General features: G+C 32.1%; 1 protein-coding gene across 3 annotated transcripts in view; it reads right to left on the bottom strand.

Annotated features, from left to right (window-relative positions):
* The window catches only part of LOC147079106 (alkylglycerol monooxygenase-like), a 110,839-nt gene that overhangs the window by 83,660 nt on the left and 12,838 nt on the right, over window positions 1–14,341 (bottom strand). For 2 of the 3 annotated variants that reach the window (XM_085953447.1, XM_085953448.1), the window contains exon 2: window positions 1,054–1,420. In XM_085953447.1, coding sequence (XP_085809573.1) covers window positions 1,054–1,254 — 201 coding nt within the window. In that variant the 5' untranslated portion in view covers window positions 1,255–1,420. The remainder of the gene's footprint in view (window positions 1–1,053; window positions 1,421–14,341) is intronic. The other variant, XM_085953451.1, reaches the window with a different exon arrangement.

Here is a 14,341-nt window from a genome sequence, read left to right as displayed (position 1 = left end):
TCTTCAAAAATATATAAACAGACTTCGGAAAACCCTTACTAACCGACGAATCCCCAAGGTAGCAGTAACCGCATTTTTGTCTGTATTTTCTTTGAAAAAAAAGCTCATTTGGCTAAGGTATGTGAATTTTTTTTCTAAAGGTACATAAACAAATCCTTTTGAAGGCCAAATCCAGAAAACAAAAATTGATTTGATTATATTTCTCTCCAAATGAAAATAAAGTAAAATAAAGTTTTCAATACGTTCGAAGGGCAGGGATTTAATTATCATGTATCTTTATTATCGCACATTCGATATGTCCTCAGCGTATGCGGCTTAGACCATTCACGGTGTTACACTTCTCCTGACTCATCGTTTCCTTGAATTCGTTTTCCTATATTATAATCGAATTCAATGACCCAATGGATTAGGCAAGAAGACTGATAAATATTTTTCGAAAACAAAACTGTTCAAACAATGTCCACTTTCTGTAGTCTAGAAACTGTAGTCCCATTACCTTTGATTAGATCAAGAAGGCTATTTTTTTATTTATTTTATTTTCGTAAACATCATGAGTAATTTATATATGTAAGTACTGTATTGTCAACGGTCGCTGCAGTCCAGTGCGTAAGGCGCTGGACTTTCATCCAGGGGCTCTGTGTTGGATCCGGTGAGGTCACAATATTATGTGATGCTCAATCTAGGTGTTTGTGTTTATTTAACTTCTATTACCAACTATACTCCTGTTTAACTAAACTATTGTCATTGGGCATCATGGCCTATTGTAGTATTAAAATGAAAATTATACCTATGTATTGTGTATATATATTTCAATTTCAATATAATGATAATATATTATGTTTTTATTATTATTATTATTATTATTATCCATGCCCTAGTTTTTTGTACAAGGTGGTTGTTAGTAATTTTGAGCATTCACAAACACCCAGGCTTTGGAAAAATCAATAAATATTTTGTTACCTCACCGGGACTTAGCTCGGAGCTCCCGGATGGAAAGCCAGCGCCTTAATATGATATGTTCAAAATAAATTATTTAAATAAGTATAATATTACCTGTCGGAAGTAATTGGGAACATTGTCCTTGTCTTCAAACGATGTAGTATGGGGATCGATCAAGTAAAAGAACTGTCCCACTCCTTTGGCGAAGCTCACAGCCTGGTCTCTGTCAAAGTGATAGAATTTGTTGGAGTTCTCCAAGTCTTTACGCACTTCTTCCACTAGCACTGAAGACAAATTCGTCTCAAGGTCCCACATTTTGTCACAATATCGTACTATTGATTATTTTTTTAAATCACGTTTTCAATCAAGTTCTTTATTAATAATTGAACATTCAGTTTGTTGACACATCTATTTATACCTCCATAATTATAAGTATCGTCTTTTTAATCATGATATTTTACGGATTGCCTTCAAATGTGTACTGTAAACATTTTTATATTATACGACACGCCTTGATATTCTATGTACATACATATATACCGTCAACAAATAATAATATAATGGAGTGATAAATACTTTTAATTTACAACTTGTAAATACGTGTCCCACTTACATTCAATGTATTGATAGGTATATTTTGCTTACTAGAAGCAGTAAAAAATATATAGAAGCAAGTGTTTATGCAATCTAATCTATTGCTTATTTAAATTATTAAATCCACACAATTAAAAAGGCATTGAAAGTAAATACGACACATATATTTGAAATTATAAAAAAGTAAATTATTAATATCAACAAAAAGGATAATATTCGTTATTATTCGAAAGCTATGTCATGATAGTATTTGTAGTTTTGATAATGGTAATATCGCACCATGAGTATAATACCCCGTTTACACGTGCATGAATTTACTGCTGACAATACGTATTATCGTGGATAATAAATATATATACATCAAAAAAATGCACGTATAAACACGTATTATCATGCAAATTGCAAAATTGCATGCATGTATCATAAAAGTTCAGAAGCATCTGAATTTGGACACGACAATTGGACTGTGCAATATATGCGCCTGCGCAGTGGAATGATGGTAGCAAACCTTCCGGTAAAAAAACGAACTACACCGCGCAGAGACTCATTTTGAGGTTGATTGATTTTCTCGACCTGTCAAATAGTACCATACAATGACAACATCGCGTCTCGTTTACTCTTGAAGAATGAGATTGACGAGACAGTCAGCGCTTTTACGTGTAAACAGTTTATTATCGCGATAGTTTAAAATACAGACTATTGTTGCAAGTATATCCATACACGTGTACAGGTGCTATTAAACTATATTATGTGCAAATAACATAGTTTGGGTGTAGTTGAGTAGAGCTTTAGTCTGACGGAAATGCATTGTACCTATTAATCAAATTACAATGTTATGATGTAGTACTGATTCCACTTTTTCTTTTAAATAATAATCAGAATCGGTTTCATTCGGTTTACCCGGAAATTTTTAATTGTCATGTGTTAACATTTTTCAATAAACCAATATGTAGAATTCAATTATTTTGTTAAATTTAATAGATAATTCAATTAATAGAATCAATGGATTAGACCCCGCAACTGAAAGCAAAAAATACATGTTGTTGCTTTTTCAATTTGCTATGGATCCAGTTTAAAAATCCAATAGATTGGGCGAATGACTAATGACCGTTCCTAAATTTCACCTATCAGGAGGCAATGTGGTTTATGAACAATTAATATAAATTATATTACCAACTTAACCATACTAGACATCTGATACTAATCAATTTTTCTTATCATCAGTGTCCTTCTACTTACGAATAATTAAATTACAATTATTGTATTCAATATAGATAATACACACAAGGTTTTCAGAATGTTAGATTCTATATTATAGAAAAAACGCAATTTTGAAAAATCTCAGAAACATAAATGTTGGGTTTATTCTATACACAAGACGGCTATCAACTGCTATCGACGGTAGTTTAGCATAGTTATGTATTAAAGCGGTTAATTGTTACAATAATTTAACCGTCTAAACTGTAAAAAAGTGATATTAACAGCCCCTCTCTTGGTTGTGTTTATGTTTAGAGTATAGACAATTTTTGACGGCTAACATATTGTAACAATTATAATACTCAATACATACATATGATAAATTATCGCCGATAGCCGCCTTGTGTATAGAATAGACCCACAGGATTATGTTAGTAATATGATAATGCAGGTTTCAAAGTTTAGATAAAGCCACGTTTTTATAAAAATAACGCACATTTTATAATTCATTACAAGTATAATTATAAAGTGGTCATATAACAACGGTGGAGTGGTGAAGTGATGTACGAATATCGGAATGCGCTCCTTGATCTAACATAAGTATATCCGAATATTTTTGGGGAATAAAATCAAATACTATGAGTATATTAATTCTTCATTCTGTCGATCTACTATTTTTTTTAATTTCTTATTTCAAGCGGAGTAAGTCTCAGGCTATCGCTCGTGACGAATAAAGTGAATACTAATAAGCTACAGGAAATTAACAGATTTATTCTATCATTATTAAGTCAATAAAAATGATGGCATGAGAGGATTCTGATCCCACAACCGGATTAATTCTGGAATTGTCTTGCGGTCCGAAAATTTTCCCGTGTAATTGGAACACTTTTAAACCGCAGCCTAATTCATCTGTACCTACAGATAGGGTGAACCGACGACAATACCCCAGAGCCGTCCGAGAAGTGCAATTAAAAGTTTGTACAGAAATACGCCTCGAAATTCCCATCAGACATAATTCACAGCGCCCCCTTTGTTAATTTGATAAAACTACTGTGTCGTAAAATATGAAATTTATACGGTTACGCAAGAAAAGTCGAATCAGCGTTTTAAGCTCCAATGGGTCAGTTCACAGATGTTGTATAATGTTTTGAGAAAATAGAATTTGATAAATTTGAATCGACTGACAATCGTACGATAAATGAATCATGCCCCCCATATCCTGAAGCGGGCTCCCAGGCTAGGATCTTTGGCGGCCCCCCCTACCTATCGCTAGAAATAAAGGCAGTGTGACGCTCTACAGTAGCGTTTTCCAAATGGTGTACGCGGTAAAATTAATATATCTAGTGTTTTTTTGTATATTTTAATACATCTATTTGAATTATGGAGTTGTCGGGTATATTGATACACAATTTAAAATTGCATCGTCCAACCACATAATTTTAAATAATAAAATTAAAGAAGGAAAATAACACCTTTTTTACTATTATAGTAATTTTGTGATGTGTGTTTATCTCACTTATTTGGTTGATTAGCCACGACGGGCCCCTCCTGAGTCCGGGGCCCCAGGCTAGAGCACTATCAGCCCCCTCTTGTGGAGGGGGCCATGGATATAATATGGCATAATACAGCATATTATATTATATATTATAATATGTTATGTAAATGAGACAATTATTTCTCAAATACATTATATTAGTGGTATTCAAACTGTGTACCGCGGCATCAATACCCAAGGGTGCCGCGAGCTGTTTGCAAACTTTAAAAATTCCAAGCAATTCTAATACAATGCACTAATGCACGATAACAGTTGTGAATCCCATTATTGCATTTTTTTGTGACTACCAACCTCTCACGATATAAAATTGATTTTAAAGATCATTGTTCTTGTCTCAGCAATTAATTTCAAAATTTGAGTTCACATGGATCTAAGAGAAATGAGAGTACCTGAAGTAATGTAACGCGTGGTCAGCAGGTCAAGCGTTGCTTGGGGGCGAAAATTATGGAAGGAATGCAAATGCAACACATTTTTAGAATAGATAACAATATGGTGTCGATATTTATCGTTATTGACATGTCCATATAGGTAAACATGAACTTTTTTAAAGAATTAAATGTGTTATATTCATATTTAGTAATTCTTCATAAAAATATTCGTTTTGGGTGTAGCTACTATCTTTTGGAGAATTTATTTATACTTTTAAATTGTATGGCCATGTTATTATTATGTGGTCAAAAATAAATGTATTTTGTAATCGTAGATTAACCATGTAAAGCCTAAGGATACTGGAAGAGGAAACCCGGTTATCGAAAAAGATTGATAAATAATTTAATAAATTATTTTAGATTGTCTTGAATATAATCTAATTTTCTATTTAATTTATTATCGTATAGGAAATTAATCAAATATATTATTTACTCGTAAATCGTTGTTGAGCTGTTAAAACTTCCGATGTGACAATGTTCATTTATTTATATTACACCCTTTACTGTATACTATATCCCCAATGATTATAGACCTTAGAAATTTAAATATATGTAATATTAGAAACCGCTGATGTCACATGTCTCATTTTAATGTATGTAATAGGTATGTACCTCTAATATGAACAATGGTGACGATCTCCTCACTATGTATTATTTAGATAAATCAAATTCTTCACAGACTTACAAAAAATGAAAGTCCCCCTTTTTATGCCTATGAACCTGTTTTTTGTCTCTCCTGTAAAATGTAAAGTTTTTCACATCGTCAGTTTTATCGGCGATACATTGAAATCACTTAATTATAAATATTTACATTATATTTAGGTTTATTTTAGATCGTACTAAAATTGATATGAGAGAATTCCAACCTCCATAAATCAGACAACAAAAAATATTTGTCGATTGGTGTATTTTACAACGTTTTTCTTAGCTCGTATTCTTATTTTTCCGGTGGTTCTTTGTCCGGTACAAATCTTGCAATAGATTTTTAACTAACTTCCCGACTAGCTAGACATTTTAAACTTTTAGAATATATCAGAACACGATGCCAATGCATTTTTTTACTACTTTTAGCCATCTTTAAGTAGAATTGAATTCATTTTCAGTTAATTCTGTATTGTATGGAAAGTTATTTCGACACCATTATTGGTTGCTAAGTGGATTGTTCTAGCAACTAAATTATTAATATATACGTGCGTTACTATGGATATCAAAATGAAAATATGTCAAAATGGCATTTCAGTATTCTATGATCGTTTAAGCAAGTCAAGTCAAGTTTATACGATTCAACAGAAAATTTAAAAACGTTGTATATAAAAAGTTCTTTTTATCTTGTCATTATTTTATTTTAAGTTAATCACGTATGGTATAATTATTGAATGTATCTTTTATGAATGCCATAATATCTTGTTTATCATTAAACCAAATTAAATCATTTTTTCTTTGTGCCAAAATTCACAAAATGCAATGACACTGATATAGGCGATTAATTAAATTCTGTTTCAATTAACATATTGTGATCACACTTAAATGATTTTAAATGTTATTCTCATCTTAATGCGTAGATAACGTAAATCTACTTTGATACGAGGGTGGGTCAATAATTCCTTAGAAAAAAGCATTAAAACAGTTTTTATTTTTGTATTTTTTTTTATTTCTCAACATAATCTCCTTGGAGCTCAATACACTTGGTTAGACGTTTCTCAATTTTTTTAAAACCGTCAGAAAAATAAGTTTTCGGAAGGTCCTCAAAATAAGCATTTGTCCGATCGATGACTTCTTCATTTGAAAAAAAAACGTTGTCCACTTAGCCATTTTTTTAAGTTTGGGAAAAGGAAAAAGTCACTGGGGGCTAAATCTGGCGAATACGGTGAGTGGTCGACCAATTCGAACTTCAATTCTTCAATTTTAGCCATTGATCGTAAACATGTGTGAACACGGGCATTGTCCTGATGAAAGAGGATTTTTTTCCTGTTTAAATGAGGCCATTTTTCTTCAATTTCGTTTTTTAGCTGGTCCAATAAAGATGCATAATAATTCCCTGTTATTGTTTTTCCTTTTTCCAAATAGTCAACGAAAATAATTTCACGTGCATCCCAAAATACAGTAGCCATAACCTTACCAGCTGATTTTACGGTTTTCGCCTTCTTTGGACATGGTTTGTCTTCGCAATCCACTGCTTTGACTGTTCTTTCGTCTCGGGAGTATAGTGGTGTATCCATGTTTCATCTACAGTCACAAAGCGACGAAAAAATTCATCCGGATTGCGTTGCATGAGCGACAACAGGGCTTTAGAGGCCACCACCCTATTGCGTTTATTGTCGACTGTGAGCAAACGCGGCACCCATCTTGCAGAAATATTTTTCATGCCCAATTTGTCATGTAAAATAGAAATGACGCTACCTTTTGAGATCTCTGTAACCTCAATTATCTCACTCAACCTTAATCTTCGGTCACTTAACACCATATCGTGGATTTTATTGATCATTTCTGGTGTAGTCACCTCTACAGGACGTCCTGAGCGTGGTTCATCCTTTGTTGATGTACGACCACGTTTAAATTCATTTAACCAGTTATAAATAGTTGCAAGTGAAGGAGCAGATATGCCGTGAACTAAATCCAACTCATTTTTTATTTCCTTTGCTGTTAACCCTTTTATATTAAAATGTTTAATAACAGCTCTAAACTCAATTTTCTCCATTTTCCATTTTTCCATTTTCCACAAGCAAATTTTTTTTTAAATGTACGAAAAACACACAACAACCCGACCAATCTGATTGAAACTTCGCAGCATACTGAATCGGTAGTGCCGCTGCATGAAAACAAACCGCTTACAGTACTAGTCGCGCCACTTGTCGGCTTTTCTAAGGACTTATTGACCCACCCTCGTATATTGCACTGCTTATTTCTAGTAGCTTGAAAACAAATGTGGCGGAAATATATTTTAAAAACAAAAATAATGGTTTGCGCCAGATAAGTGTATATGCAAATTAACACACGCCGACTATTGTAAACAAAAGTTAATATTGACTCTATGTATATCTATGTCATCTTACTTTAAAAATAGACTATTTTGCATACATTATTATTAACAAACATTGTCACACAATATGGAATATGACCTTGTAAATTACTTCAGCTAGACAGATAAATGTTTTTTTGTCTAAATAATATTACGTTTTTGAACTATTAACTAAGATGCAAATGTTTATTCCGCATCTGGGATGTTATTTATATTCCAATATTCCGATCAGACTAAACAATTTATTCAAGTAAATATATTAATACATAATAAATGATGAGTAATTAAGTCAAACATCGCAAATCAATGTAAACTGTATGTAATAGAATTTAAAACCAGATGAGTGATATGCTATTACTAGTTAATAACTTTGTTTTTATAAGCATAATAATTGGGAGTATATGAACGTTGATTAAATGTGTGTTTACATACATTTCAGGTTGCCTAGGTGGTTAAGCATCCGTTTACAAAACTATTTTCACGGGGTCGATCCCATTCACGGTCCCAATAATGGATTGCACGAATGTCTTACGTAGGCACATTTCTTGTGAAAAACTGTTAATATTACGCCCACTTACGGGCACCCAATTCATCCATATGCTAATTATAATAAATTAAAGATGGTAATTTATTTCCAGGTGATAGGAATACAATAATATAATAACTAGAAATATTTTTGTGTTAAATCAAAGAGGGAAAAAACCTAATATCGCTATTTCGTTTATTATAATATTACAATGGAATGTTTACTTTTCAAACAATACAAGCGGTATTATACGGCTGTTTTTTTTTCATAATATATATTCCTAAGTAAGTGGACAACTCTAGTGCCTCTGCGGCCTAAGAATGTAAGGTTTATATTGTGTTTAAGCACTGTGATCATTCAGTCCAAGGCCTTGTTATTTTGCGTTATCATATTTTAGTGCTGTCTTCTTTATAGTCCGGTGGTATAGCTTGGAAAATAAAACGAATAACGCATATTATACTAGGATCGTTTTTAACAAAGTTACAACTTTTGCGATTGGAAGCCCATGAGATATCTAGATGGCGGTTAAAAAATGACGTATATTTTCATTTCTTATACGATTGATTATTTTTAAAATTATATTGCGTGTCTAAAAAAGTTTTCCATCTTTTAAAACTTTGCTTTATTATAAATAATTAACGAAGTTGTAAACAGAAACGTTTAACTAAAATATATTTAATATCTACGTCCTGTTTATTTATTTTTTTTTAAATCGAATATACAAATAGCAAGCTACTGTTAGACGCGCTTCCACCCTTCAGTAGACCACTCAAAGGATATAAGAAAAGCTGGTACTCAACTTCGCAAAAATCTTAATAAAAACAAAATTATCAGTCAATACTTCATAGTCTATATATTCTTTAATAAGAAGGTGCAAAATGTATTGAGATACATATTATGTGGATTCAATATTACTTTAAAGTACTTAAACCATCTATATTCCAGAATACAATATTATATAATGAAAATATACAATACAATGACTAAAGTACCATTCATCCGTGCTTTCTTTATGGTAAAATTGTAGTTAAATGAAATGCAATGATGCGAATAAGGGTCGATCTCATTGTATTTTCTAGCAACAGAACATAAAAATTACTCAAGCGTATCAAATTGAATGAAAAAATTGTAATAATAAAATTATTTAAATAGATAACGACCAGAAATGAAAACACTGCCAATATTTTTAACAGAAAGGTATATTTTTCGAAAGATTTTATTCTTTGTGTCTTGGGATAATTCGAATGCTATTAAATTATTCTCATAAAAAGTATGTTAATATTTACTACGTAGTACTGTTTACTTTTTGATTAAAGACCATCCGTCAAAATGTCGTTCCACACGAGTATTTCCAAATTTCCTCTTACAGACATTTCGCCGGTATTGTTTAACGAGCCATAAATTGTTAATCCTCAGTGTGTTTATTACAAAATAAAATATGGCTTAATTAAATTATGGAATTTCATTGATTACTGCGATATTCGTTATAAGGTTATGATTTTTAATGTTATAACACTGAAATTAAATCGTAATTAGGTGTTAAAATTATTTTTTTACAAATAACAAATGTTCGGTAATTACTGTACAACAATATTGTCGTGATTTTTTTTATTAATATGCATCAGTAACTTTACTTGATAATTAATTGTACAACGCAAAAGGTTCATAATTAATCATGTTTGTTCATTGACACTACAATGTATGCATCTATCAAGATTATACAATATGAATCAATAATTAACGACCACAGTCATAATTATTATATTACTCTCGACATAAAAAACTATGAATGATTTCTTATATAACAGTGATTGTCAATCGGCGGCCATCATGTACATTTTCTGCGCCCATAAATTGTCGTCCATAAATGTTTAATAGTTATAAAATTTTCGATGCCATACTGACAACCTAAAGATCTCTTTACTTTGATTCTTCTAAATTTTTTAGTTTTTCTTTTATGTGCTCCTCCCGCACATGCGCACTCACTTTTAGGAGTCATGTAAATTCAGTTAAGTAAACTACACTAGAATGCATGGTGATCTCAGTCTTAAGTCACTGCTCCTGAGACATTTCCATTCATAAAAATACTGATATTTTGTATACAAATGTAGAGTCCATTGATATGCCCGATTCAGATCGGGCATAGTAATGTTATATTAGAGAAATAAATGACTGTATAAAATGTATATCATTTTATATGCTGCCATGTTTTATCTGTAGTTGGATAGCAAATACAAAAAGGTACGAGGGTGGGTCAATAATTCCTTAGAAAAAAGCATTAAAACAGTTTTTATTTTTGTATTTTTTTTTTATTGTTCAACATAATCTCTTTGAAGCTCAATACACTTGGTTAGACGTTTCTCAATTTTTTTTAAACCGTCAGAAAAATAAGTTTTCGGAAGGTCCTCAAAATAAGCATTTGTCCGATCGATGACTTCTTCATTTGAAAAAAAACGTTGTCCACTTAGCCATTTTTTTAAGTTTGGGAAAAGGAAAAAGTCACTGGGGGCTAAATCTGGCGAATACGGTGGGTGGTCGACCAATTCGAACTTCAATTCTTCAATTTTAGCCATTGATCGTAAACATGTGTGAACACGGGCATTGTCCTGATGAAAGAGGATTTTTTTTCTGCTTAAATGAGGCCGTTTTTCTTCAATTTTGTTTTTTAGCTGGTCCAATAAAGATGCATAATAATCCCCTGTTATTGTTTTTCCTTTTTCCAAATAGTCAACGAAAATAATTTCACGTGCATCCCAAAATACAGTAGCCATAACCTTACCAGCTGATTTTACGGTTTTCGCCTTCTTTGGACATAGTTTGCCTTCGCAATCCACTGCTTTGACTGTTCTTTCGTCTCAGGAGTATAGTGGTGTATCCATGTTTCATCTACAGTCAGAAAGCGACGAAAAAATTCATCCGGATTGCGTTGCATGAGCGACAACAGGGCTTTAGAGGCCACCACCCTATTGCGTTTATTGTCGACTGTGAGCAAACGCGGCACCCATCTTGCAGAAATATTTTTCATGCCCAATTTGTCATGTAAAATAGAAATGACGCTACCTTTTGAGATCCCTGTAACCTCAATTATCTCACTCAACTTTAATCTTCGGTCACTTAACACCATATCGTGGATTTTATTGATCATTTCTGGTGTAGTCACCTCTACAGGACGTCCTGAGCGTGGTTCATCCTTTGTTGATGTACGACCACGTTTAAATTCATTTAACCAGTTATAAATAGTTGCAAGTGAAGGAGCAGATATGCCGTGAACTAAATCCAACTCATTTTTTATTTCCTTTGCTGTTAACCTTTTTATATTAAAATGTTTAATAACAGCTCTAAACTCAATTTTCTCCATTTTCCATTTTTCCATTTTCCACAAGCAAATTTTTTTTTTAAATGTACGAGAAACACACAACAACCCGACCAATCTGATTGAAACTTCGCAGCATACTGAATCGGTAGTGCCGCTGCATGAAAACAAACCGCTTACAGTACTAGTCGCGCCACCTGTCGGCTTTTCTAAGGACTTATTGACCCACCCTCGTATTTTAGTTTTTATTATAGGTGACAACTTTTTAAGTAGGTACCTAGATACTTACGTATTTTCACAGGAAAATAAATATTTTTTCGATGCTTAAAAACCAAAGAATATAAGATGGTAGTGATATTCTGAAGCGCACATATTTGGGAACAGGTATTTTCTTCGATGAGTTTTAGAAAAAATACATTTTCTTCTCAATTGACTGATATCTGCATGCTTCAATTCTAATTTTTATCGTTTAAAAATTATGGAAATATGATAACCAAGGGTCACATTAAGCATCGAAACTGAGAATAGTCTTAAATCAACTATTAATATTTTTTGATACAGGTTGATTTTTATAAATCATAATTGTTTTAAATCTCGCGCATTGAATATTTCTGTTGTAATATTTATAAACTTAAATAATATAGTTTGATAAAAATACACGCACGATCTTTTATAAAATAGTTGACTGTGATCCGCAAGTTTGAAAATGTTGCCGACATCTGTTTTAGAGAATCGCTTGAAACACTATTAAATTATCAATATGCATAAACATATCATTGAATGTCTAGTATTGTGTGCACACCGCTAGAAATATATGTATGCCAAAGGAAAGTAGAGACAAATCTATTATAATACAAGATTTAGCACTGGGTAAATTCGTTTGTGATATCTTTCCACATGAAATTTATTAATTCTGCGACGTTGATTCAACTCATATGTTTCTTCCTTAGCCATATTGTAAAATGCATCGTGGTAAATTTGACATATTTCACTATTTTTTTTAATATTTCACACATACATACTATCTGTTTCTTTCGCACGCATACGATATTTTAAATATTTAGGTATGAGGTATGGAAAAAGTTCTCTTTCTTTTCCGTATTTTCGATAATATTATTATTTTACATTTTACGGTTTTAGTTTTACATTTTTGGTACGTCTCAAAGAAATATGCTATTTACAAAACAACGCCTTCAACAATAAAAAAGTACACCGTGGAAGTTAGCTACCTCATGTGAAAATTTCATACAATTTACGTGGAATAGTTACTATCATAGAGGTATTAAATAAAAAGAAGGGCAAAGAATCGGCTTTGTCATACAACTGAATGAAGCAGGCTAACAATACCCGACAACTTACGAGAAATAGCGACGCGATAAAAAAAAATGCAGAGCATCACGGAGGATTTACTTCGGTCATTATTTATAACGTACCCATATAATATAATGTTAACGTGAAAATTTTGCCGCAAATTGATTACCAGCCTGCCTCACCATACTTTTTCACCATACTTGCTTGCTTCACCATACTTTCATATAACCTGCCGCTCCTAGGTCAATCAATCAATTCGCTCAGCCCGTTATGCAATAATTCAAAACTGACTTGTCAATTTTAATTCAAGTACGGAATTCTAGCTCATGAATTTATAAATGACACTGGATCTTATCTGGAAGTGTATCTGGAAGACAAGTTATCTGGATGATTCATTCATATTTTTTATTTCTTTTAATATGTTATATTATATAAAAAAACATATATTATATAAATATGTACTTAACGATACCTTTCTGGATTCTGTTTAGATTCTACCTATTGCCACGTGGCAATTTTTGTCGTCCTACAGGTGGTTGAATGATAGTTGAACATCAATAATTGAACGTAAAACATTTTGGTATACGCGGTGTTTTATTAATACGTACTAATATAATAATTTCCTTACACGTTGAATCATCTAAATTTTAGAAACTACGGATCACCACCGGTTTTAATTATTGCGTATAATCGGCGTTCTACTCGAAATGCCAACTTAAATAATAATAATATTTAATTAATTAAATTCATTTATGAAGGTGGCACGTTTCTTAGCAATAAGCCCGCTGCCACGTTAGTGGTTTGAAATTTGACGTTTCTACGTAAAATATGTGCCTATTGTTTTAATAATAACTGTAAATAAAGTTAACGTTTACAAATCATCCAAAGTCATACTTTATAAACGGTTGGGGTTTAGTATTTTATTTTATATTATTTATTGCAATAAAATATTTTATTGTATTCCAGTGTATATCATTCTTGATAATGATAATATATTTTTATTATATAATATAATGGTAAAGTCTCCATTCGATTTTTAGTACGTGGCGGTAACCGACAATAATAATTGACTAGTTAGAGTTTAAATCGTATGTACCTACTCAGCATTTTCCTTTTTATATTACTCATTATTCATGCCTCTCTTCAAATGTCCTAGTTATGTCTTTCCAGTGATCCCGCCATCCATTTAGTTAAATATATTGAGAGACTTAGAGCCGTTTCACACGGGACATTTGTGTGGCGCCACCAGCGTGGCGAGATTCCGCATTTACATATAAATCTGAATGGGCGCGTTCATATACACCCGATCCTCTTTTCGCACAGCTTTTTTTTGCACGGATTCGAAATAACACTGTTTAAAAAAAAGTACCGACTATTTTTCATTATATTTTATTTAAACGGATTTTTTTGCTTTAACACGGTTTAAAAAAAACTAAAAAGAATAAAAATACGTATGTTT

The sequence above is a fragment of the Rhyacophila brunnea genome, unplaced genomic scaffold (genome assembly GCF_057557595.1).
Source record: "Rhyacophila brunnea isolate RB1 unplaced genomic scaffold, BYU_Rbru_1.0 scaffold_10, whole genome shotgun sequence".
Classification (NCBI taxonomy): Eukaryota; Metazoa; Arthropoda; class Insecta; order Trichoptera; family Rhyacophilidae; genus Rhyacophila; species Rhyacophila brunnea.
This window is presented reverse-complemented; position numbering and strand designations above follow the sequence as displayed.